At 36.7% G+C, this 27,308-nt stretch overlaps 2 protein-coding genes and 1 long non-coding RNA gene across 3 annotated transcripts in view; 1 reads left to right on the top strand and 2 right to left on the bottom strand.

The window, feature by feature from the left end:
• The window catches only part of epsti1 (epithelial stromal interaction 1), a 28,739-nt gene extending 5,735 nt beyond the window's left edge, over positions 1 to 23,004 (bottom strand). Inside the window, exons 1-9 of the mRNA XM_055015633.1 lie at positions 22,783 to 23,004; positions 21,080 to 21,138; positions 20,922 to 21,005; positions 20,769 to 20,842; positions 20,535 to 20,618; positions 14,754 to 14,827; positions 10,156 to 10,234; positions 3,379 to 3,455; positions 2,864 to 3,033 (exon numbers count right to left, since the gene is read on the bottom strand). Of these exons, the coding sequence (XP_054871608.1) occupies positions 2,864 to 3,033; positions 3,379 to 3,455; positions 10,156 to 10,234; positions 14,754 to 14,827; positions 20,535 to 20,618; positions 20,769 to 20,842; positions 20,922 to 21,005; positions 21,080 to 21,138; positions 22,783 to 22,937 (856 nt within the window). The 5' untranslated portion in view covers positions 22,938 to 23,004. The remainder of the gene's footprint in view (positions 1 to 2,863; positions 3,034 to 3,378; positions 3,456 to 10,155; positions 10,235 to 14,753; positions 14,828 to 20,534; positions 20,619 to 20,768; positions 20,843 to 20,921; positions 21,006 to 21,079; positions 21,139 to 22,782) is intronic.
• Positions 5,418 to 17,588, top strand: LOC129350105 (uncharacterized). The gene is made up of 4 exons (XR_008603346.1): positions 5,418 to 5,872; positions 7,890 to 8,046; positions 9,648 to 10,445; positions 14,576 to 17,588. It is a non-coding gene; the product is annotated as an uncharacterized LOC129350105 (long non-coding RNA).
• Positions 23,005 to 25,051: 2,047 nt separating the features above from the next.
• On the bottom strand, positions 25,052 to 27,308 carry LOC129350075 (epithelial-stromal interaction protein 1-like). The gene is made up of 4 exons (XM_055015528.1): positions 27,079 to 27,308; positions 25,378 to 25,436; positions 25,220 to 25,303; positions 25,052 to 25,140 (listed from the first exon to the last, which is right to left on the bottom strand). The coding sequence occupies exons 1-4, from the start codon at positions 27,231 to 27,233 to the stop codon at positions 25,052 to 25,054; spliced, it is 387 nt and encodes a 128-aa protein (XP_054871503.1). The 5' UTR covers positions 27,234 to 27,308.

Genomic DNA, 27,308 nt, shown 5'->3' with positions numbered 1-27,308 from the left:
TAAAAATGTACTTTTTCAGTCTATATACATAATTTTTTTTTCACATAATGGCAAATATGTATAATTAGATTTTTACCCTTTTAAGTACAATAAAACACATTGTGTAATTTTATGGTTAAACATTGCTTTTTTAATAGTATCTGTAATTTAACAAAAGAAGGAAAATCTGTAAAATAACAGTAAATTGTTCGATAAAATACCTAAACTGTGAAGACGTAGATTTTTTTATTTAAAATGGACAGTTTATTTTGATAAAGGTCCGTCACCAAAGTCTGTCAGTCAATCGCCAAAATGCTCTTTCCTTTGCTGTTTGGTTGAAAATCCACTAAAAGAAGGGAGAGGAAAAAGGGGATTTGAGGATTTGCAGTAATTTCTTCCAGACAACTTGAAACTACTCGGTACACCGTCCAGAATCAGACTCCTGGTGGTTCTGTCCATCATGATCTGGACCGGTTCTAAGGCCAGAAACTCTGAAATGCTACACTGAAAAAACAGTGAGGGACAGAAAGTGAAGGCCGTCAACCGACCAGGCAGGATTGGTTTGGGCAGTTTTTGGCAGAGCAGAACGACATGATCATCATATTGGTGAAATACAGGCGGCGGTTTGTCATGGACTGAGGATGTTGTGGCGTTGTGACATGCAGAACTGTGCCCACAAGACTGAAGATTTGAAATATTCTCGGGTATTTTAGCCTTAACCTCAAAGACGAGTGAAGTTGTCCGGCTGTGGCGAGTTTTTCACATGGCAGCTAATCAAGAATGATAGTCTCCGGAGAGGCAGGACGAGACGCTTTGTAATCTGGGTTTTGAGCTGGATTTTAAGAAAACCAAGACCGGTTTTGATGCCTCAACTCTTCCCCTGTCAGTAACAAGTCAAATCCAATACCAAACATCTCAGTTTTTCCAGATTTTAAATGTGTGCCTCAATGTGATTGGACTTTTCTGTACAGCAACCAGATGTTGTTGAGTTGAGTTTGAGGCCTGTCATAGATGAATAAATGGAATTTAGAGAAGAAACACATGAGTTTGTATCAACAAGAAAAATAGCATCATGCTCAATGTGATTGATAAAGTCATATAGCGGAAAAATAACAACTATTTTGATAAACAAATAATCGTTGCAGCCGTTTTTTGAGGAAAAAATACGCAAAAAAATATGAAAAAAGTTGTGATTTTCACCATGGGTTTTAAATTTTGATCAGATGAGGCATTTGCAAATTTCAGTGTCTAAAAGGGCTGCATCACTTGGGTTGCAGCTCAACAAACAACTTTATTCATTTATTATTATTGTCATTCATTTTGCCAAAAGTTGACATATTGCCGATCACCGGATGTGGGACTAATGGTGACCGAAATCCTAACATGTTGCTCAACCCTGTAATGGGTGTTTTGTTTTTTACATTTTGTTTACACTCTGAATCTTTTCTTTTTGACAGTTTGCAACAACGCAGCGCCTGAATTGTTACAATATGTGACAGTTTGTGGTTTCACATCAGTCATACAGACTACATATGACTTCATACTACAGTAGATGCTCATTGGTTTAATATCATTGCATTACCCTTCATATAAAACACACTCAAGTCTCCTGTGCATGTTTCTGAAAGGATATGACTGCATTTTTTAAGGATACAACAGCTAGTTACAATGTAAAACACAGTGGGTTGACATAGCACAGGATACCTGGAGATTTTACAACCATGTTTGGGTTCTGCCAATGGAAAGAATGTGAAAATCAAAGCACCTCCAAAGTCCTGCAGCATCTACATCAATTCCAACTCTGTTAGTGATGAATTATAAAAGCATGGACGTTGGAGAGTCTGTCGTCACAGTTTTCCTTGCACATGTGCAGCTGGTGTACTTGCAGTATGTACATTTGACATGGTCACAAATTTTGGTCTTGTGTGGAATCTGACAGATTTGGATAGATGCCTAAATTTACATCATGTGTACCCTTTTTGGATGCAGAAAGTGTGAATTGGCATTGAAAATGATGTGTTTATTATTGTTACTCCCCACTCTCTACTGCTTATACATGACTATTTCTGAATTTGCACATCACTAAACTGTAGTTGGAAAAATTAATTTTATTCCTACAAAGAGTGAGTTCTTGATTGATTGAGATGACGACGGAGTGATAATTCAATAATTAAAACACTTGTTCTTTGCATTTCTTAATCTAAATCCCTGTCAGCTTGTGCACACTGAAGTTAAACAAACTTCACGAACAATGAACGAGAACAATGAGTTCCATTACGTGCAGCTAGAGTAGCAGGATATGCTCCTGTGCAGCAGCTAATGAATTTGACATTTTGCGCTGTGAGTTGCAGGTATTCACATACGTGCATGCAGTCAGGTGTCAATACAGGTGAATTATTAAAGGGTGGAGCTGATTCTTCTGGTATGTCTGCTGGCTGCAGGCCCAGAGTCTGTCAGTGCTGCCTGGTTTCCAGAAAAACTCCCTCCCTGACTGACTTAATAATACAGCATGCGAGTGTCCAGCTCTGGTGATCTCTGCGACCGGGTTGCAAACTCACTCTCTGATATCCAGGAAATAGTAGGGAAAAAACGTTCTTACTCACCTATGAACGCACTTTTTCCCACATGTATCAGCAGGATTTAAATGCCAGGAGCGACTGTTTCACTACTCATAACTTCCGGCCTGCATTTTTGACGCACGTAAAGCCTTTGATTTAACGCAGACTAAACACACAATCAGCATACCCTTAAAAAAGGATGAGGTGGGCAACGCTTGTCTGATGTAGGTTTGGTTAACCAGCATTGTGCCAGGCTTTAAAAAAAAAAAAAAAAAAGGCGTGAGAATCAGCAGACTGGGGGGTTATTTATTCACACATCAGCTCACCAGCTCCTTCAGTCCAGCTCGGTTCTGGTTTCAGGTGAGGAAGCTGGACGTGGCCAGTTGTCGTCTCTGGTTTAAAGTTCTCCGTGGCCACAAATGGATGCTCTGCTTCTTTTTTCGTCTCGCTCCCTCTGGCTCGACCCTCAAGTTTGTCCAGAAAGTCCGAGTTCACCCTGTCAAATTATAAAAATGGCTTGCATTAAACTTTCCAAGTTGACGCGCCTGCAGGCTCCAAATGGCGGTGAGCGAGCAGTGTTTGACAGCTTTTTAAACTCCTCTACCCACTAAAATATAGTGAGGTCAGTAAACTGCTCGCAGCCACTTAACATTCAGCGACCTGGCCGCTCTACGCTGGTTTTATTCCAAAGGGATGAACAAAACAAACAATTAATCTTGCCGAGTCCGTTTCTGCCTTATTTAGCTCCAACTTCTCCTTCAGAGATCTCAAGTGTTGTTTCTTCCAACTTCTGTGCTTTTTAAAGCTAAATATGTGGAGATGTACAAGTGTTGTTTCATACCTCTGGTGTTCCAGCTGCACTTCTCTCTCACTTCTTTTCGACTCCTTCGCTCTCTGTTTGCTCTCCACGTCCTCGCCCTGACAATAAACATAAATCAAACCAAAGTCTGGTCAACAGCGGAACAGCTTACATTGTAATGTTCCCTCGGGAAAGTGAAAACAAGATAAAAAATACAATCTTATCGCAGTAAAGGTTATTATCAGGTTCTACAGTATTCAATTATAACCACTAAAGAGGCTTTTGGAGCTATAGTTAAAGTGACATGGAATTATAGTCTGTGCTGGTTTTTATCAGCAGGCATGACCACCATGGATAATGGATTATTTAGTTCTCAGCAAATGTTGAGTTTAACTGTGTATTTACAGTATTATGACAGCTTTATGTGTACGCCATGTATTACGCCTTGTATCAGAGCCAGAAACTTTTTGTAAAAACAAAAATCTGTGAATCCTCAACTCTCTGACAGTCCTTAAACGAATCATGTGTGACTTTTGGTTTTATCACATCGAAGCTTAAACTTAACATCTCATTGCAAATTTTTCCAAAAATAAACCAGATTTTTCATAAGACAACTACAATGAGATACAAAACTACAAAGGCAAGAGACAAAACAAGTAAAAGTCACACAATACATGAACAGTAAGTCACAAAATCACTAAAAGGGATGTAAAATAACAAAAAGACACAAAACTACCAAAAGGAGTTAAAGAATGATCAAAATTGGGTACAAAATTACAAAACTACAAAAGCAAGGGACAAAACAAACAAATTGAGACACAAAATGACAAAAAACTGAAAAATTAGACACAAAATGACTACAACAAAACATAAAACACCAAAAACAAGACACAATATAACCTAAAAAAGTTAAAGAATGACCAAAATGAGGTACAAAACTGCAAAAGCAAGAGACAAAGTTGATTAAATGTAACACAAAATGACCGAAACAAGTAAAAGTAGTCACAAAACGACACAAAACAATAAAACCAAGACGCAAAATTACACAAAATTACAATAACCAGATACAGAACAACCAAAACAAGATACAAAATGACCGAAAAGAGTAAAAGTAGTCACAAAATGACACAAAACAACAAAACCAAGACACAAAATGATCAAAACCAGACACATAACAGCAAAAACGAGGTATAAATGAGATACAAAACAATCAATGAAATACAAAACTACAAAAGCAAGAGACAAAACAAAGATAAAGACGAAATGACACAAATCAACAAAACTAAGACACAAAATGACACAAAACTACAAAACAAGACACAAAATGACCAAAATGAGATCCAAAACTAGAAAAGCAGAAGACAAAGCAGACAAAATGAGAAATAAAAAGACACAGAACAGCAATAGTAGGTCAGAAAAAGGTACCAAACAACCAAAACAAGATACAAAATGGCCAAAATGAGATACAAAACTAGAAAAGCAGCAGACAAAGCAAACAAAACAGGGAATAAAAAGTCACAAAACAACAATAGTAGGACACAAAAAAGGCACATACAACCAATGCGAGACACAAAATGACCAAAATGAAACATGAAATAACACAAAATAATAAAAGCGAGATACAAAATGGCCAAAATGAGACAAAAAAAAAAAAAAACAGGAACAATGAGACAGGAAATGACAAAAAACAAGAACCAGACACAAAACAACCAAAATGAGCTTCAAAATCACACTAAATGAAAAAAATCTAGACACAAAGCAGTTTCCATTCAGGTTTCATAGAGGTACAGGAGCTTATGTTGCAGTGAAAGATTAGCCCACAGTGAGTACAATTGTGACAGGAGCAAATACAAAAACAAAACAAAAATACCGCCACAAACCTCTTGGAGTTCAGAGAGTTAACATTGACAAGGGCAAACAAAAAACAGCTTTCAAAGCTTTCTACAAGGTTCTTAACATGTTATTGCTGAATGTAGAACCAATACTGTGACTTTTACTGAGAGAAAAACTCTAATATCTCACTGTTCTCACACTTCTCTCCCTTATTTTCTTTGTGTTTTCCTTCCCAGCAGAGTTACTGGGTTCAGGGAGGCAACCAGCCCACCTGTGTGAACAGCATCAAAGCTCAGCATCAAATCTCCCACTCACACCCATCACACATGTGCACACGCCTACAAATAGAGGATATGGAGGGAGATCAGTCTGTCTTATGGAGCCATCGCTGGAAGAACAACAGATCCCAGGGTCCTGGTCAGAACCACATCAAGAAGTTTGACTTTTGCTGCTCCGCCACCGCAAAGCTTTTCATCTCCTAATCTGTGACGTCTATCTGACAGAGCCTGGGAGAGTCGGCGGAGGGAAGGAGAGGCAAGATAGGGAAGGAGTGGAGAGGGGAGGAAAGAAAAACCAAAGGGAAGAAACTATTGGAGGCAAGCGAGGCGAGATGAGACGGGAAGGAAAAAGACAAAAAGAGAACAAGAATGTAGGCGAGGACGAGATAAAACAAGGGGAGACGGGAGAGTTGAAGACACAAGAGGTGATGAAATGAAATGAAGAAAGAAGTGAGATAAGGAGAGTTACTGTTACTGTGTGAAACTATGACTTCATTCACTGACCTGAATCATCGATTTAATCTTTGTATTTGTCGGTCACACCTTAAAACAGACACTTCGTTATTACTGTAACTGGTTCTAGAGTGTTCTAATAATGTCTCGTTTCCTTTCTGTTGCTAGCTGTGTTTCAAATGAAGGATGTTCGCAAAGACATGTCCGAAAACGTATTATAGATTCGATGGGTGATTCATGTTGACAGAGGGCATTGTAGGACTTTAAGTTGCAAAGTAGCACCATGACAAAGACTTTTGTGACACCTAATGGCCTCCAGCTACAGGCAGTTCATGTTGGCAAGCACAGAGCATTATGGGAGTTTAGGTTGCCAAGCGGCACCATGACAAAGACTTTGGTAACTAGGTGGAAGTTACAGTTGCAAGATGAATCATTGCGAACCAGGAAAGTTTCTGTGGCTCGATGGATTATGTAACCAAGCCACAATAGCAGCCGTGTGTCCATTTTTAAAGGAATTCATATAATGCCCAGATGAAGTTCTTGCAAAGACAAGATCCAAGTCATTAAATATTTACCTTCTGCTGATACTATTTTCCTCACTAATGCACAGTTCAAGTATTGTAGATCAACCTGAACTACCTCCTTTTTAACACTGTAGTGACCAAAGGAGACATTACTCAGACTAAAGCAATTCATGTTGGCAAGCAGAAGGCATTGTGGGTCTTTAGGTTGTGAAGGGGCACCATGACAAAGACCTTTGTGGTGCCTAATGGCCTCCAGCTACAGGCAGTTCATGTTGGCAAACATGAAGCGTGGTGGGGGGATTAGCTAGTAAAGGGGTACCATGACAAAGACTTCTATGACTGTAAATGGACATGAGGCGGAGGTTCCAGTTGTCTGATGAATCATAGTGAATTGGAAAATTTTATCTGTGGCTCAATGGATTATGTAACCAAGTCATAATAGCAGCCATGTGTCCATTGTTAAAAGAATCCATATGGTATAAATCGGCAAAGATGAGATCCAAGTCATTAAATATTTACCATCTGCCGGTACTATTTTCCTCATTAATACACAACTCAGGTATTGTAAATCAACCTGAGCTACCTGCTGTTTAACATGACCAGAGGAAGCATTTAGACATCATGATGCTGCTACCACCAAGCTTCATGCTCCATATCATTATACTGGCACCACCATGCTTTACATCATGATGCTGCCACCACCATGCATCACATTATGATGCTGCCACCACCATGTTCCACATCATGATGCTGCCACCACCATGCTTCACATCATGATGCTGCCACCACCATGCTTCACATCATGATGCTGCCACCACTATGCTTTACATCATGATGCTGCCACCACCATGCTTCAAATTATGATGCTGCCACCACCATGTTCCACATCATGATGCTGCCACCACCATGCTTCGCATCATGATGCTACCGTCACCATGCATCACATTATGATGCTGCCACCACCATGCTTCACATTATGAAGCTGCCCCCACTATGCTAATATACAGTGTTTGATGTCCCCCAAACATAGTTTCAAGTCTGATGGACAAAAAATGACCTCATTAGACCAAAGAACCTTCTTCCAGCTGACTTCCTCCCACATGCCTTCTGGTGAACTCAAGTCCAGATTAAATGAGATTTTTTTCAACAGTCCCTCTCCCAGGTTTAGTATGTATTGGGACATACTTAACCTGATACTGACGTACTACATAGTAGTACATATTCTATATATCATTACAGTCAGTCAGTTTAGCCTGTAGCGCCACCTTCCGACAACGCTACACAGCCTAGTTTATTCACTCCAAACAAGTTAACAACAAGTCTAATTCATATTTCCTTTGTTTTGACAGTTTTATGGACACACACATTTCACTTGTCTTGTAAAAGGTCTGCATCAGGTCTTCGATGTGAGAAAAAGCACCACAACGAGAAAAGCCCCTGAAGAAAATATTTCCTCTGTCCACAGATGGAACTGTGTTTGCAGCTTTGACAGTGTTGTCAGTCAGCAGGGAAACAGTGTCCTCAGGCTCTAACATCACTGGGTGGAGGAACACCAACGCTATTATTATTATTAGCAACACGTCTGACTTTCCAACAGAAGCTGTCAACACTCTCCAATAAACGTATGTTTTCTGAGCTAAGAATAACCGTGACCTCTTCACTTTCAAGATTTACAGCAGCCATTTATTCCAGGATTTATAGCAGCAATTACCGCAGAAAGAAGGCTGATTAAGACCAAAGTCATTTACAGTGAGAGCAAGTGGTTTCCCTATGGAGGCCCATTAATGCCATATTTTAAAATATTCAAAAGACATGAATGTGAGATAATTCAGGTTGAATTATGAGTTAAAAAGTCAACATTTTCAGTCAAAATAATCAGGTTTAGTTGTATTGTTGAATTTTTATCTGACAATTTTCACTTACAAATGCAAAGTTTAGCCATTTTATTTCATTATATTATAGACTTGGTAAGCCAAAAGTTTGAAGTGTAATCTTCTAATTTGACTGTATCTCATAATTCTTAGTTTTTACTTATTGAGTTAAAGCTGTTTTTCATTTTATATTGTATAATTTTCAACTGTAAGTCAGATAGTTTTATATATACATATAGTTTTGACTTTTTTAAAATCTCATTTGTTAGGTCAATTTTTTTTTAACATTTTAGCTCAGTGTTTACTTACTAAGTTAACATTTTGACATTTTATCTTGCATTTTTTTCCTTTTGTTTTTTTTGTCATTTTAACTTTTTCCTACCATAGTATTGAATAAGTGAATACATTTTTTGAATTTAAAATTTTGACTTTATATCAAAATTTCTTACTTCCATTGTCAAAGGTTTGACAATTTATCTTGCATCTTCTATATGATATTGACTTTTCCTCTTCTCATAAGTTGAAATTTTTGGACTTTTTATCTCATAATTTATTCTTTTTACCTTAATCTGAATGCTTTTATGTTTTTTTTTTCTTATTTCATCAACATTTTGAATGGTTAAGCTTATTTTTCTGCTGTATTCTTTTACAGTATTTGATAATCCTCTCTTAGTAAGTCAGTGTTTTGACTGTTTATCTTAAAATTTGCTTTTTATTTAAAGTTTTAAGTCTTTTTTTTGCATATTTCATTAACATTTTGAACAATAAATCTTATAATTCTGATACATTCTCATAATGTACTTATGAGAATGTATCCTTATATATATTTATATGTATTCTTATAATTTATTTTTATCTCATCATTTTGTATCCTGCAAGTTTTACTTATGACTTTTATGGACTTATGACCTTTTCATATTGATTTAAGTCAGTTTTAATAGTATTGAATCAGTAAATTTTCTAATTTTGGAGTTTTTATCTCATAATTCTTTCCTTAACAGGTCAAAGTTTTGACACTTAAGTTGCATAATTTGATAATTCTCCTTATCTTAAAATTTGCTCTTATTGTTACAATTTCAACGTTTTTATCTCTTTTTTGTGCTTATTTCATCTAAATTTGAACAGACAATCTTGTATTAGATAGATGTAGATCTTACATTTCAAATGTATTCTCATAAACATTCCTTATTACCTCACTTTATTGATTGAGAAGTCAAAACTTTAACTGTCTAACTTTTTCATTTCTAATGTTTTTCACTAGGCAGACCTTGGTTTCCATACTGCATTATGTAACCGGTAAGGAATGTGATTGTTTGTTGATAATTTGGGGCTTTTTTTCTTTTTCTCTGCAGGTACTTTCACCATGGCAGGTTATTCCAGTTTGTTCTACAGAAACTCGTGTTGCGTCTCGGCTCGCTGTGAACTCTGGGAAGTCCCTTGAACTCTGCTGGCCCTCGGCTCCTCCTTCCCTCCCAGGAAAACCAACAATCGGAGAGGAAGAGCGGCTGAGAAATGGAGAAAAAAGGAAGCAGACGGAGGAAAGAAAAAACAGTGAAGCCGAAGCGAAGGCAGCAGACAGACGGACAGACAGAGGCCTGAATCTCGGAGTGTTTTCCTTTGATCCCGCTGAGCTCCGGCTCTGACCAGGATATAATTGCCGAGGCAGCATCGCTTTTAAAGCCTTGGACGATGAAAACCCGGCACATGAAAGTGTTTGCTCAGAAAACAGGCGAGAGAGGCCGATCAGTCGGTGCGAACTACCGCAGAGAGTTGACGCCACAGATATGAGCCCCGAGATCCGACGTGTGTGATGCTGCGATGTATACAAACACAACGGAGGCCTTGTGGTCGCCGGCTCACCCTGGATGACGTATGTGCGGCGCTGCTGGACGCTGCCACATCTCGCCGCTCAAACCTCTGAAGAAAAGCCTCCCGCGACCTGAAAATAAAGGCACACAGAAAGCCAGAGTCATGAGTCAGGCCTGACGAGGTTGACCAAGTTTGTTTGTCTGCAGAACGTCTTTTCTAAACATCTTCACTGTCTCCGGTTTTTGTTTCTCTTGACAGGAAGCCAGAGATGCTACTCGACAAGCCATTTCCCCTCGGAGTCGGCAACGTATCACGTTTCCAAAAACACCGCGGCTGTCGGGGTAATTGATTTAAAGTGGCCTCACAAACCGAAAATCTGTGTCTACGTCCAATAAAATACATCATTCTGAACTCTTTAAAGGCTCCTCCACTGGTTTTTAAATGTCAGAGACGCTCACCATGAAGAGTTTAAGCATGTTTCTCAGCTCTGTAGTCCATGTTTTTTGTAGAATTTGGTCTTTTTTTAATCTCAATTTTAACGGATTTTTAAAAATGTATTTCATCAACATTTTAAACAGTTGATCTTATAATTATGAGACACTGCCTGTCCCCCCCCCCAAAAAAAACTTGCACACTCTAATATTTCATTGGACCATCTTTAGCTCTGAGAACGACACACGTTCGCCATGGCATCAGCTTCTGCAATGTCACAGCATTTATTTCTGTCCAGAGTTGCATTCATTTTCTACTAAGATCTTATATTGATGATGGGAGAGTTGGACCGCTGCACAAAGTCTTCTTCAGAACATCCCAGACCTCAGAAACCATTGAAGATTCTCAATGGGGCTGAGGTCTGGACTCTGTGGAAGCCAATCCATGTGTGAAAATGATGTCTCATGCCCCCTGATCCACTCATTCTCAATGTGACCACATGAATCCTGGCATCGTAATCTTGGAACATGTCCATGTCATCAGGGACGTGAAACTCCATTGATGGAAAGACCTGGTCATTCAGTGTATTCAGGTAGTCAGCTGACCTCATTCTTTGGGAACATAACGTTGCTGAACCTGACCAACCCCAGATCATAACCCTAACCCCCACAGGCTGGTAGGCACTAGTCATGATGAGTTCATCACTTCATCTGACTCTCTTCTTCCTCTTCTTCTTTGGAACAGGATAAATCTGGACTCATCAGACCACATGACCTTCTTCCATTGCTCCAGAGTCCAATCTTTTTGCTAGCAAACAAACTGAAGTCTTTTTTTCTGATTAGCCTCACTGATCAGTGTTTTTTTAGGACTTCACAGCTGCTTGGTCCCAATCCTATGAGTTCCCTTCACATTGTGCGTTTTGAAGTGCTCTTACTTTCACTATTAAACATAGCCGCAAATTCTACTGTCACCTACAATCATCTAAGAGTTTGTTCTGACCACATTTGTTCCTCGAAGATGATGGTTCACCACTATCCTTCCAGGTTTTAATGATGCACTGGACAGTTCCTAAACTGATTTTAGTAGTTTCAGAAATCTCCTTAGTTGTTTTCTTTGCTTGATGCAGGCCAATAATTTGATCTGTCTGAGACAGATTAACATCCTTTCTTTGACAACAAGATATGTCGTCCAACACGGTTGTTTAAGAAATGAGAAGCTCCTCACTGCATCAGCTAGGATCTAATAAGCTGTTGCAACTGAAATGTATTCATCACTGCAGTAATAATCCAATGGAAGACTCTTACCTATTTGCTTAGTTAAATCCAAGTGGCCACTTTTTTTTGGACAGGCAGTGTATATTCTCATAATCGTTTCATAGGAAGTCTAATTTTTGACTTTTAATCTCACAATATTTACCTGGTAAGAATTTAAAAATCATGCCTCACTTTGCAGAAATTTGTTCTCATATTGTGTCACAGGTTTCTCAGCTTTGTAGGTCACATTTTTAAGGGAAACTGTGCGTTCAAGATGAGCGTTGTGGCATCAGAAAGGTCATGGGCATTTCCCAGGTGGTAAAAGACCGTCATTCTGCCCACTGTCATGGTTTTTTTGAGCCTTCCTGTGTTAACCTGCTTCCAGCAGGTTAACATGCGGCTTCGATCCCCTCAGGATGAACCGTAAATAACTCGGTGATCCCTGACGTGACTCATCTGCTGCAGTCATCGGGCCTGAATTTAATTTTGTGCACGACTGTGGTCGAAAACTAAATACCTGACAGCTAATGATATTCTTTAGTGGTATCTTGTTTTTAGCACTAATTATCAAATGTGAGCGTGTTCACACCAGTAATAATTAACCTTCTGAACTCCCAGCAGTTTCTGGGCGTTGTATTTATTTACTCCTGCCACTTTTTGACTCACTGTTTTCTCATTTTTCACTGCAATATAAAGTCCTGCACCTCCATGGAAACAGTACAATCATCAGTATAAGTAGAGAGAACTTAGAAATGTATTCTGTGTATGACACAGTTCAACTGCCATAAATCATTTAAAAATATTAGTAAAAGTTGAATTTCTTTGGTTATTTCTTTTTTGAAAATTTAAACCAAAAAAAAAAAAAAACTGGAATCGACGTGGAACATTTTTCCAGAAGTCCACAGGTGTTACTGAAAAAAAAGGTGACTCTATACATTATAGATATTTGACTACTGACATTTTTAATTAGTTTCCATACGTATATCCTCTCAACTTTGTGTGAACGCTGCCTGCATTTCGGCTAAGAATCTGAGAATTTTTGTAATATGACTGCTGGTTACAGCTGTTCAGCCTTGGTTTCTCAGCTGTGTTGAGAAGCGCAGAATTTTTAGTTTTTTTCAGGATCTGGTTAGAGGAAATGGTTTATTTTTGGTGTTTTTTTTAAAAAAAGAAACTTGTTCAATGAAGTGACTTTGATTAAACATGATTTTAAGTCACAGATGAGAAGTTTAAGGACAATATGACTGATCTGACAATTTTGTCTCTTTTATCGTTCCTAGCTGATAAATGGACTCATTTGGATTTCTGGGGGGGGGGGGAATGTGAATATTTTCAGGTTTCTTTCCTCCTCTGTGACAGTAAACTGAATGTCTTTGGACAAAACAAGACATTTGAGGAATCACTGATGAACTTTTTCACCATTTTCTGACATGCTATAGACCAAACTACTAATTGATAATCCAGAAAATAATCTGTAGATTTATTGACTATAATCACTAATTTTAAAGGATTGGAAGAAGTGTAAGTTAGCATTAGAGCTGCAACCAATACTAATTATCATTACCAGCTAATTTGTGGATTATTACTTGTTTCGTCCATAAAATCTGAAAACAGCAAAACATTTTCAAATTCCAAGATGACAAATGTGTTGTTTAGTCCACAATTCCAATATATTTATATAGTTTACGAAATTCTATGATTGCAGCTTCTTAAATGTGAATATTTTCGATTACTTTCAATTACTAATCAATTAATCATTTAGTTTTCCATTTTACCATTAAACAGATTTGCAATGGTTTAAGGGCTTTTAAATTTAAAGGAGGAAAGAAACAAGAGCTGCAATCAGAGAATTTAGACTTTTTTCATTAAAAATCCCTGAAACCAGTGGCAATTTGCTTCATAGTTCACAACTAAATGATTAATCGATTAATTGTAGCTCTACTGGGTTTCAACAAAGCAAACCAAGTAGAAATGGAGGCACAACTTGACAGAACTCCTAAGAGGAAAGACACTGGATTAACAGTAAAAATATTTCAATGTAAGAAGCTAGGTTCAGAGAATTTGGACATTTTTTCATTTAAAACCATTTAAACCAATGGTGATTTGCTTAATAGTTGACAGTTCAATGATTAATCGATTGATCACTGGGCTGTCAACTATTAAGCAAATTGGCATTGGTTTAAGTGATTTGAAATTTAAGAGAGGAAAATATTGGAAATACTGGAAAATATTCACATTTTAAGAGCTGGCATCACAGAATTCAGACTTTTTTTGTGAAAAAAATCACTCTAACTAATGGCGATTTGTATAAAAGTTGACAACTAAATGACTCCTTGATTGATTGTTGCAGCTTTAGTGGATTTGAACAAACCAAAACAAGAATAAATGGATTCACAGCTTCACAGAACTCTTCGAAGAACAAATATTTAAACGTAAGAAGCTGGAATCAGAGAATTTAGACTTTTTTTTCTTGTAGAAACAATGAATCTAATGTCAGAATAGTTGCAGAATAATGTAAAAGTTCACAACTAATGTATTGATGGTTGCAGCTCATGAAGAACTTCAGAACAGACACTCTGAAGTTCTCCATCTTGTAAAAGGTCTGTTTAGCTCAGAGTTTTCCGGTCAACCTGCTTTATACAGTTGCATAACTTCTTGTTTTTTACATGAGCAGAGTTACAGCTGCTGGAGGTGAACGAGGGCTTTTAGAGGTGAACCTGGTGTCACACTTCCTCTGATATTTACAACCGATTCCAACGCTCTGTTTTTCCTCTTCCTGCCAGCAGAACTCGCAGCTCGCCGCTGATAATTATCCTGCAGGTCGGCAGGGGATTAGACGCTTCCTTTGTAAAGGTCGGCAGACGGTGTCACCTGATGCTGCTGAGATCCGCCGCGGAGCAACAAAAACAGCACAATAACCGACCGCAGGGCGACGGTGACAAGTGAACCTGATCCAGGCCTGACCTGAGGTGATCCGTCCGGAGATGATCCTTCCTCCGCTGCTCCTCCTGCTGCCGTCGCTGCTCCAGACGCTCGGCCTGCAGCACAAAACACACCAAACGTTTCCACACATGCATGAGTGACGGTGAGCTCATGACCACTGGAAGGAATGATGCTGCTCAGGAAACTGTGAAAGATCTCAGGCTGTGCACCCAATTAGGGCTGCAAGGAATACAGGATTCAACAACTCAGACTTTGGATTTGCTCCGAATTAAGGAGTTTTTATGTTTGGTTGACCTGCAGGATCCACACTTACAATCAAGACACAAGAGAGAAACTCTGAAAGATGCGAAAATAAAGCAGTTTCATGGAAATATTAGACTTCTGTCAACCACAAACAGCACAACGGATTAATCTGACCGTTTAATTCAGCAGCGCAAAGCTCTGTAAAGCCAATCCAAAGCAAAAATAACTACTTAGGAAGAATTTGTCACTGTTACGTCACATAAAAACGTTCCAAACTGCTTTTTTTCAGCTTTTAAAATTTTTGGTGCTAATTATCTTTTTGCTACAACTTTTTTTGCTGCTTTATACGAAAGAAATCACAAATCTACAAGAGAAGTCTGTTTTAAAGAGCATCATTTGCTCTAATTTAAGAAGTTTTTATGTTCTGTTGACCTGCAGGTTCCACATGTGCACAGTATAATGATCAGAAAACAGAAGAAAAACTGTAAAAGTTGTAAAAAGGAATCAGTTGCATGGAAATATTAGACTGATGTCGACCAAAAACAGCACAATGGATTAATCTGACCGTTTAATTCAGGAGCATAAAGCTCTGCAAAGCCAATCGAAAGCAAAAACAACTATTTAAGAACCCTTTGTCACGGTTACACCACATAAAAAAGGTTCCAAATTGGATTTTTTCAGCTTTTTAAAGATGTTTGCTTTTTGTTTTTTTTTAAATTTTTGGTGCTAATTATCTTTTTGCTACAACTTTTTGTTTCTTGCCTGATACTAAAGAAAATTGCATGATGAATCTACAAGAGAAATCTCTGGTAGAACATCATTGATTCCATTTTAAGGCTTTGGTGGAGGTATTTTTTAAACTTTATTTAAAAGACGCAACGTTTGTTGACATGCAGACTCCATTTGTGCACAGAAAAAGATTTTTTTAAAGACTTTTTTTGTATTTTTGGTGATAATTAACTTTTTGCTACAACTTTTTTGCTGCTTGATGCAAACGAAAGCACTAATCTACAAGAGTAGCTCGTCTGGACATCATTTACCCTAATTTAAAGCTTCTTGGAGGTTTTTTTTTAACTTTATTTAAAAGGCACTAAATTTGTTGACCTGCAGGTTCCACATGTTTGCAGCCAAATGATCACAAAACATGAGGGAAACTGTAAAAGTTGCAAAAAGAAACCAGTTGCATGGAAATATTTTGGTTACAGAAAGAAGGATATTGATCAAAAACAGCACCACAAAGTTCTGCAACACCCAATCTGAACGCCATCCAAAGAAAAAACAACTATTTAGGAAGTATTATCAGTGTTACACCACATGAAAGAGGTTTTTACAAAGATTTTTTGTTTTTAAGTTGGTGCTAATTAACTTTTTGCTACTATTTTTTTTGCTAAAGAAATGACTGATCTACAAGAGTAGCTTGTCTGGAGATCATTTAGTCCAATTCTAACTTTATTTAAAAGATGCAAAGTTTTTTGACTTGCAAGTTCCACATGTGCACAGCAAAAAAGATAAAGAAACTGGACAGAAACTCTGAAAGTTGCATGGAAATATTTCAGTTATAGAAAGAATATATTGACTAAAAACAGCACAACTGATTAATTTGACTGTTTAAATCAGCAGCACGAAGTTCTGCAAAGCAAATCCAAAGCAAAAGTAACTATTTAGGAACCTTTGTCAGTGTTACGCCACATGAAAAAGGTTCCAAAATGCATTTTTTTCAGCTTTTAAAAGCTATATATTTTATTTTTGGTGATATTTAATTCCGCTAAACATGCTCTGGAGTGATTTTTATTTTAAATATGGAGTTATTCAAGCGATTTGGTGAAAATGATCTGAGGTTTGTCTTCTAGAGAATCTATATTTACAGTTCAGTGACCAGGGTTTTCCTTCTTAAACGTGAATATTTTCTTGTTTATTTTCTGTGTCACATAAGAAACATTCTGAACTGCTTTTTTCCAGCTTGTTAAAGATAGTTTTCTTATCACTAATGCAGATCCACTCCCCTACAAAATCAGCCCAATCACTCTAGAATGATTAATTCCTTCTAAATAGTTATTCAAACAGTCTGGTGAAAATGAACTGTACTTTCTGTATCACAGAAAATACCGTTTTTCCAGAATTGTGCAGCTTTACATCCTACACATCATGATTATTACGGGCTCTAGTGATTCCTGGAGAATGTATTTACAGTATGATGATGAGGTTTTTCCTGCATAGAGCCTCCCAAAGAGGTTTTAGGCAATACCAAAGAATAATCACAATTAATTTAACCAGTTTAATTGCTTAGGATGTCATTAACTGCAGCATAATTTACATTCTGTCAATCAAATGGTCAGAAATGTCAGGGAAATCCACAGATTTTGTCAAATGAGGTCACACAGAGCAGGAAAACCCCGACTAATGCTCTCTAATTACAGTCATTAAGCTACTTGTGCTTGTCTGACATGAAAAACATGACTGACATGATGGTTTCAGTATGAAAGCTGCCTTGTTGTTGTGCCAAGAAGCAGTGACTTTTCAATTTTTAAGTCTGTAAGTGCTGCAACATCATCCCAAACATTATTTGCAACAGTACAATGTTAATGAGTCAATACAATCCTACTTTCCTCTGAATTTTCCTTGCTTTCTTTGCCTTTTTTGACCAGAAACAAGCACCTTAGAGTCTGAATTTCATTTTATTTTCCAGATTACACTGTGGAACTGTATGGGATCCAACAGGACAGGCAGAAGAAGTCAACTCATGCTATTCCTACATCACTTTTAAAACAACTGACACTGAGCCAAAGTGGTTTCAAATAGAGAAATAATAAAAAAACTGTCCACATTTAGTGCAAAAAAGCGAGATCCAGAAGGTCTTATTTGACAAATAAAGTGCAGACGACCATGAAATAAAATTATTAATTCATTATTTGAGCCTATATGTTAAAAAATACATGTATTGAATAAAACTGTGACAAACACCTCATCAATGTGAATTAAACCAGATTCTGTTTAACATATGGGATGAGATATACAACCTATAGAGGGCGCTGTGGCAAAAGCATACAGTTTCAAGAAACAGTATGTGAACCCTTTGGGATTACTTAGATTTCTGCATAAATTGGTCCTAAAATGTGTTCTGATCTTCATCTAAGTTTGGTTGAGATTATTGCTGCCAAAGGAGGGTCAACCACTCATTAATTCCAAAGGGTCACTTACTTTTTCCACCCTGCACTGTGAATGTTTCCATGTTGTGTTCAATAAAAAACATGAAAACATAAAATTCTTTGTGTTGTATTAGTTTAAGCAGACTGTATTTGTCTGTTGTTGTGACTTAGATGGAGATCAGAACACATTTTACTGACTAATTTATGCAGAAATCCAAGTAATCCCAAAGGGTTCATATACTTTTTCTTGCAACTGTATATGCCCCCCAAAAAGTAAAAATAAAGCTACAAATATGCTGGGAATAAGTGTTTTACAATAGGTGAAAAAAATCCAGAAAAAACAACAACTACCCATAAAAAATATGTAAAAACCAACAAAAATATGTCCATGCCTCCGAGTGTTGGGTGGATTTAGTTTCATTTGGTTTTTGGTTGCAGATATTTCCTGGATCTTGTTTTTTCTCGCACCGTTAAGTATTTACAGTAAAGCAGTTTGCCTCTGCCCTTCCTAATAATTCCCTGAGAGGTGTTTAACTGCTGCTGCTTTGTGTTAAACTCAAACCAAACAGCGTCGGGATGCATTAATGAGCCACAGACGGCAGGTTTCTGCCAGTCAGAAGAAGATGCTGCTTTGTGTTCATGTGTCGAATTATCAGGTTCAGTCCTTTGACCTTTAGAGGTCAGCAGTGAAACATCTGCATTAATCAGCTGCAACTAGAACTGCAACAGTCCATCTGAGAGGAGCTGCAAACCCCCAACATCTTTAACCCTCCTGTTATGTTTAAAGTACAAAAACTACTAATAGAAAAATGTTAAAAGTATCTTTTTCTGCATGAAACTTCTTCTGCTTGGCTTAACAAGTGTAATCAACATATAAAATGAACATGCATTTTTTTCATGAAAAACAAGTGAATTATCCTCATTGAACCATGATCTGTGAGAGCTAAAGATCACCCTGAGCTAAATATTGATAGAAATGTTCAGTAATGGAGTTACAATGAAACAGAAACAATGTTTACCGAGACTTTTGTGGTTTCTGGCATTTTTAAACATGCCGCAGGTCAAACTGACCCAGGAACATCATTGTTGTTCCTGAGAAAGGAACCGAACAGCAGGGTTGATCAGGCGGTTTAACGTCGGCTGTAAAGGAAAACGCTGCTGACATCTGCAGGCTGAACGTCATATTAACCCTCACTGAGCGATTACAGGTTCATGAGAGCAGCATCTTCCTACAACTGCCAAAAAACACATAACCAGTCTTTCTTATTTATCTTCCAGTCACATCTGTGAGTTCTTGTGTTTAGCTGAAGTGCATTTTATCACATCAGGGAGGATGTTTTCTTAATTTGAATCTGTTTTGTCCGTTTGCAGGTGTTATCTTTAGCTCTCATTATTGAAGACAAACCTCAGTCTTCTATTATTCAGATCCAACACATCTAATCTGCTATAAACAGAGATCCAGAGTGACTTTCAAAATTCTTTTGCGCTGATCTTTATTCATTAAGCTCATAATTTTGGTGCATCTACATTTTTATTGCCTTTTTTTGGTGCTGAATAATCCATTTTAAGTGTCAGATTGACCATACGTTGATCATTTCTGAACACATTCTGTAAATATGATTGTGATTAGGAGCAAAGGTTCAGATTAATGCTCTTTCTTCTTCTTCAGTAAGATCTGGTAGCTCTCCTTTAATTATATTACAAGGAATGTTGAATTTAATTGTCATTTCTGACTCCTCACTGCTTCAGCTGAATCTGTCACAGCACAGGACGAGTTTTTTTGACACTTGAGTTCAGAAAGTTGATGCACCCACAGAAAGAAGTTCAGTTTTCTTCACAGCAAATGCATCACATTGGCTGCTTTATCATATTTCAGTGTTTTCTAAAACTTGAGAGTGATGCAGAGTGGCCAATGTGCAGTCACAGATCAATGCAGTTTAGAGAAAAGACTGTATCCAGGTAGTTTTTCTGAATTTACTGATTTTCCCTGAAAGTCTCACATGCAGATTGTTGCTAGAAGCTAAAATTAGCTGATCTTCCATAAACACATCACATTCAACTGTTCAATATTCCTGCAACTGGACCGAAGCAGCCTTCAGTGTACTTTATTACTCCGCCAAGGAGGCGGAGTTATGTGATGATCGGAGTTGGTTTGTCCGTCTGTTTGTCTGTCTGTTAGCAACATTACTCAACAACAGACAAACGGATTTGGATGAAATCCTCAGGGAAGGTCAGAAATGACACAAGGACCACCACATTAGATTTTGGCAGCGATGCAGCTTATAGTCTAGATCCATGGATTTGTTAAATATTTCTATATGCTTGCAAGATAACGTCACGGCGTCACTGTAACTATGACTTTTGCTAACAGGCTGAAAAAAAGCCATTCTTGTTGTTTTATTCTTGCTCTCACCTTCTCCCTCTGCTCGTCCTTCATCTTCTGCAGCTTCTCCTCTTCTTCTTGTCTCTTCTTTCTGTCCAACTCTTCCTTTTTCAGCTGGAAACAACATTCAGCATTAAACTTCTGCCATCACATACGACAAAAGCACGAGGTGACGCTCAAAGCTTCTCTGCACTACATTCTTGATATCATACGACTTTTAACTACATTTAAAGCTGCATTGATGTTGTGCTAAATGTTTTTTACCTTTTTCTGCAGTTTGGAGCCGCGAAGATTCGCCAGCTGCTTCTGTCTGGCTTCAGATTCACTCACATGACCACCTGCATGAATCAACACGTCAGTAAGTGAAGATAATTACGCAAAGTTCAATCTGATCGGGAGAAAATGACAGAATATTACCGAGTCTCTCTGGATTGAGATGCACAGCAGAAGGTCTGTTTGCTTCTTTCCATCTCCGAAGCTCCTCCTCTTCTTTCTGAGCCACTGGAGAGAAAAAAAAACTGTTAATTTGGAGAACATGATAAATGATTAGAGGTCAAGTTGGATATTGTAGTTACTTGTTTTTATCTGGCTTCGTCGAGCTTCGTTTGGTGGGATGATGGTGAACCCCCCTGCACTGAAACACAGACAACTTGTTGGTAAGCAGCTTCTGTTGTAGACCGTTTGACTTGATTATTTACTTTTATTGTAATCTTAAATTAAACTCTGCTGCATTTAAGGAAGCTGGTATTCCTGCAAAGTTGATCTAGAGTTGAAAAAATCTGCTTTTTCTGACATTTTCTTGATGTTTTCACCATCAAAACAGCCACTCGAGCTGACATTAGCGGTGGAGCTTGTGGATTTGAGGGGTTTCGATGTCCAGAGCTCTTGGTCGTGTTCCTCGAGCAGTTTTTGAGGTGTTGCAGGACAGAAAATTCATTTAGTGTAAAGGTGGAACAATGTTTAAGTTGATCAATATGGACTTTTCAGAGCCAGTACTGATTATTAATCAATAAAGTGACTGAAAATCTAATGTTTTAAAATGATAATACAGTTGAAAATCAACCGATATGGATTTTTCTGGTGATCAAGGAAGACCAACAACTGATATGTTTTATTTTAACAACATGTGATAATAGGAAGCATCTTATTCTGAAGAGTGAAAGAGTTTTTTTTTTCAGAATAATGAACTGACATTTACTTAAAATCTGCTCATTTGGACCTTTAAGTCATATATAGTACTGGAGAGTTTAATGAAACAAATTGCATTATATTTTGTTGTTAGTAAAATTTAGTGTCTATGAAGGGATTTGCTCAAACAATTGCTTTCTTTTTCTGTAAATAATCATTGTAGTTATTTAAATTCCAATTATACACTACAATATACAACAGTGATTGGTTTACAATAATGTCCATGAAGAGTGCTGCTCAAGAATCTTTATTTATTTACAGTATGTATGAAAAAAATAAAGCCATTTTTATCTGTTCCTACTTTTTCTTCACTCAAAAAAAAGCAAAAAACCAAAAGACATTTTAGAAAGTACAATAAGAGTACTCTTTAAGTCCCGGATCAATAAGCAGCATCAGTAATAGTAGTATTACGGTTAAGATAGTTACAATAAGAGTAGAACAGAGTAGAAACAATAAAGTGATATTTGGTTTGGGTTAAAACTTCAGCCCTATTTTGACTTTCTTCAAATATAAAACAGCGTAAAACACATTAATATATAAGAATTTTCAGCTTAAACTACAAACTTTCCCTCAGTTTATGGGGAAAAAAATAATATACAGTCAAACAACACAAAAGAAAAGAAAAAAATTCTCGCATGTTGCTGCGTTCAGGTGAAATTGGAATTGGGAAAACAACTCAAGAAGTTGCTGCTGCTTTAAAATGATTAATAATGTTGTGGGTTTTTTTTATTTCTATCAGCCCATTTTTTGTAGACAATATTTCAACTATTTCTGTGTCTTTTGTTTTCATCTTGGTAGAAAAGTAGCCTCTTTTCTTCCAGACTTCACTACAGCAGCTGGGATTTACAGGGTGCAGTGAAGGCAGCGTTTCTGTTTCCAAACCCATGAAATGAAACTGAAAGTGGAGTTATATCAACTTGTAGATAAACACAAATAATGGAGCAGAAATTAAGATATAACACAAACAGAGAACAAAACAGCCAGAATAGAGATTTTAAAAGTTAATTCAGGCTCTTTAGTGGAACTTTAATAAGCAGCAGAGCCTGTTTTTCTCAGATTTCACATCATTTTAGTGGAACTTGAGACTTACTATTGCGGCTGCCTGGTTGCTGGTTGTGTGTCGCTGCTGTCAGCTGTAGTTTTGTCCACATTTCCAGATGTTTGGTTGTTTCCGGACACATCTGCTGCTGTCTGGTCAGAGTTCATGCTGGGGTTCAGCTGGTTTCTGCTGTTATAAGGATCCATTGGTTCAGCTGTGCAGGCTGCTTGTTGCTTGTTGCTCTATTCTTAGTGCAGTTTTCTCTTCCAGGGATGGTGTAGTGACTCATCAGATGTGTAATCATGCTTCCATGTACAGAAGAGAAGAGGGATTTAATGCAGCAGCGCCATCTGCTGAGAAAACAGGCAAAATACACCCAATATAACCACTCAACCACAGTCAACCAATCAAATACTAGATTTAACTTTAAAAAGCAGTTAGAAAAACACACCATTAAGTACTCGATTTTATTATATTGAACGCTTAACGTCCTATTTATTAGTTTTAATTACTTTTCCTTATGTGTTGAATGCAAAAATCATGTCATAAAGCACTGTAAGTTTATTTTGAAGGGAAGTTTCTATAGAAATAAATGTATTATTGTTGCTATTTATTTTTTATTATTATAGTTATTACTCATGGCAGCAGACAGCATAACATTCAGTAAATTTTCAACAAGATAAGCTGCAAATAGGTTCAGAAACATCAATAAAATCACTTTATTTTGGCCACTAGCTGCTCAAAGCAATAATAAAAATTTAAATATTCAATATTTACTATGAGCAAAACTAACAAAATTATAATGATGTCTTGTCTGGTCTCCCCCCAAAAAACATATCTCTATTTCAACTGCTTAACAATTCAGCAGTAATCAACAAGTGTTCACAAAAACATTTTTTTCTTGAATTTTATTAGATATTACAATTTTAAAACTGATTTTGAGTATTCATTTCTCAGTTTATTTATACTATTTAGTTGATTTTGTGTTATTATGACAGACAGCTACAGGTGGTTCAGAAAATATCATTAATTGACATCTTCATTATTATTTTTGTTAATGTGACCTCAAAGATGGGACTTTTCATGACGCCTTCATTTTTTTTTCATGTTTCAACTCACCCACAATCACAGATTATTATTATTATTTATATGATGAGAAATAACATTAAAAAAAATCTAAGGCTTTAATCCTTATTAATTCCACTGATAGTCGTTCAAACAGCTTTGAATTTGTACAAAAAAACCTGCTGAAAGTAGGTTGACAGGCAATTTTTAAAAAAAGCATAATCAATACACTTAAAATTTGACAAATCATCCATATTTTATGTTATAAAAATGTAATGTAAATTTGCAATAGTCAAGGAATACATTTCTATTAAAAATTTTTTAAAATAAGCCTTTAATGATTTGTGGCATGCAGAGAAAGTCTTTATGTTGATTATTCATAGAAATTAGGTAGGTCAGCAGTTTTTTCCATATCATTTTAAAGGAATTATTGTCTGGTACATATTTAATTACATAATCATGAATGCAATTTTTTTTAATTAACAAAATTAACTTGTTCTTACTAGACTATGTTCATCAGTTTATGACTGTTTAATGTTTTTGTTCCTGAAGTAGATTCCATTGAATTCATTATTTAAACAACCAAATTGTTAGTAATTTTTGTTGCTGTTGTTTGTTTTGCAGTTGTGTATTTCAACACACTACAATTAAATCTCAAACACAAAAACAACACAAATTTAAATTGGGCCACAAATTATGAATCAACATGAATGGCCTCAGACTTGTTAAATAAAACTTTTAAAAAAAATTTTATCCACTAGTTTGATAAACTGAAAAGTAGGATGCCAAATTTCTCATTTTTCAATTTCTAAATGACCAAAATTAGCTACATGCAGTAATACAACACAAATAATTAACTCTATCAGCAGGTGTAGAATAAATTCTGTACACTATTGGTCATATTCACATTTTAAATACCTCCAAATGCATTGCTTTAGTGGAATTTATTTGTCCTTCAAGCCCACTACAAATTGAATTTTATTTTAAATCAACAAATACAGAAATTTGAGTTTAAATTACACACAATATTAAGTTAATGCAACATTATTATCTCATCAAAATAAGGTTTGCAACTTAACAGATTTTTCTAAATCAGTAAATTAGAGTTTTGACTTGCAATTATGCATTTAATTAAGTATGAAAACTTCTGCCATCACATACGACAAAAGCACGAGGTGACGCTCAAAGCTTCTCTGCACTACATTCTTGATATCATACGACTTTTAACTACATTTAAAGCTGCATTGATGTTGTGCTAAATGTTTTTTACCTTTTTCTGCAGTTTGGAGCCGCGAAGATTCGCCAGCTGCTTCTGTCTGGCTTCAGATTCACTCACATGACCACCTGCATGAATCAACACATCAGTAAGTGAAGATAATTACGCAAAGTTCAATCTGATCGGGAGAAAATGACAGAATATTACCGAGTCTCTCTGGATTGAGATGCACAGCAGAAGGTCTGTTTACTTCTTTCCATCTCCGAAGCTCCTCCTCTTCTTTCTGAGCCACTGGAGAGAAAAAAAAACTGTTAATTTGGAGAACATGATAAATGATTAGAGGTCAAGTTGGATATTGTAGTTACTTGTTTTTATCTGGCTTCGTCGAGCTTCGTTTGGTGGGATGATGGTGAACCCCCCTGCACTGAAACACAGACAACTTGTTGGTAAGCAGCTTCTGTTGTAGACCGTTTGACTTGATTATTTACTTTTATTGTAATCTTAAATTAAACTCTGCTGCATTTAAGGAAGCTGGTATTCCTGCAAAGTTGATCTAGAGTTGAAAAAATCTGCTTTTTCTAACATTTTCTTGATGTTTTCACCATCAAAACAGCCACTCGAGCTGACATTAGCGGTGGAGCTTGTGGATTTGAGGGGTTTCGATGTCCAGAGCTCTTGGTCGTGTTCCTCGAGCAGTTTTTGAGGTGTTGCAGGACAGAAAATTCATTTAGTGTAAAGGTGGAACAATGTTTAAGTTGATCAATATGGACTTTTCAGAGCCAGTACTGATTATTAATCAATAAAGAGACTGAAAATCTAATGTTTTAAAATGATAATACAGTTGAAAATCAACCGATATGGATTTTTCTGGTGATCAAGGAAGACCAACAACTGATATGTTTTATTTTAACATGTGATAATAGGAAGCATCTTATTCTGAAGAGTGAAAGAGTTTTTTTTTTCAGAATAATGAACTGACATTTACTTAAAATCTGCTCATTTGGACCTTTAAGTCATATATAGTACTGGAGAGTTTAATGAAACAAATTGCATTATATTTTGTTGTTAGTAAAATTTAGTGTCTATGAAGGGATTTGCTCAAACAATTGCTTTCTTTTTCTGTAAATAATCATTGTAGTTATTTAAATTCCAATTATACACTACAATATACAACAGTGATTGGTTTACAATAATGTCCATGAAGAGTGCTGCTCAAGAATCTTTATTTATTTACAGTATGTATGAAAAAAATAAAGCCATTTTTATCTGTTCCTACTTTTTCTTCACTCAAAAAAAAGCAAAAAACCAAAAGACATTTTAGAAAGTACAATAAGAATACTCTTTAAGTCCCGGATCAATAAGCAGCATCAGTAATAGTAGTATTACGGTTAAGATAGTAACAATAAGAGCAGAACAGATTAGAAACAATAAAGTGATCTTTGGTTTGGGTTAAAACTTCAGCCCTATTTTGACTTTCTTCAAATATAAAACAGCGTAAAACACATTAATATGTAAGAATTTTCAGCTTAAACTACAAACTTTCCCTCAGTTTATGGGGAAAAAAATAATATACAGTCAAACAACACAAAAGAAAAGAAAAAAATTCTCGCATGTTGCTGCGTTCAGGTGATATTGGAATTGGGACAAACAACTCAAGAAGTTGCTGCTGCTTTAAAATGATTAATAATGTTGTGGGGTTTTTTTATTTCTATCAGCCCATTTTTTGTAGACAATATTTCAACTATTTCTGTGTCTTTTGTTTTCATCTTGGTAGAAAAGTAGCCTCTTTTCTTCCAGACTTCACTACAGCAGCTGGGATTTACAGGGTGCAGTGAAGGCAGCGTTTCTGTTTCCAAACCCATGAAATGAAACTGAAAGTGGAGTTATATCAACTTGTAGATAAACACAAATAATGGAGCAGAAATTAAGATATAACACAAACAGAGAACAAAACAGCCAGAATAGAGATTTTAAAAGTTAATTCAGGCTCTTTAGTGGAACTTTAATAAGCAGCAGAGCCTGTTTTTCTCAGATTTCACATCATTTTAGTGGAACTTGAGACTTACTATTGCGGCTGCCTGGTTGCTGGTTGTGTGTCGCTGCTGTCAGCTGTAGTTTTGTCCACATTTCCAGATGTTTGGTTGTTTCCGGACACATCTGCTGCTGTCTGGTCAGAGTTCATGCTGGGGTTCAGCTGGTTTCTGCTGTTATAAGGATCCATTGGTTCAGCTGTGCAGGCTGCTTGTTGCTTGTTGCTCTATTCTTAGTGCAGTTTTCTCTTCCAGGGATGGTGTAG

This window comes from Amphiprion ocellaris, chromosome 11 (assembly GCF_022539595.1).
Source record: "Amphiprion ocellaris isolate individual 3 ecotype Okinawa chromosome 11, ASM2253959v1, whole genome shotgun sequence".
Lineage (NCBI taxonomy): Eukaryota > Metazoa > Chordata > Actinopteri > Pomacentridae > Amphiprion > Amphiprion ocellaris.
The sequence above is the reverse complement of the archived record's forward strand: the minus strand, read 5'-3'. Positions and strand labels throughout refer to the sequence as shown.

What these genes read in the sequence shown, in the direction of transcription:
- LOC129350075 (XM_055015528.1), bottom strand. Translation starts at nt 27,233, where the DNA reads ATGGATCCTTATAACAGCAGAAACCAGCTGAACCCCAGCATGAACTCT. An exon ending in ACGAAGCCAGATAAAAACAA is followed by an intron (nt 25,304 to 25,377) that starts GTAACTACAATA and finishes TTTTCTCTCCAG; the next exon opens with TGGCTCAGAAAGAAGAGGAG. An exon ending in TCTCAATCCAGAGAGACTCG is followed by an intron (nt 25,141 to 25,219) that starts GTAATATTCTGT and finishes TGATTCATGCAG; the next exon opens with GTGGTCATGTGAGTGAATCT.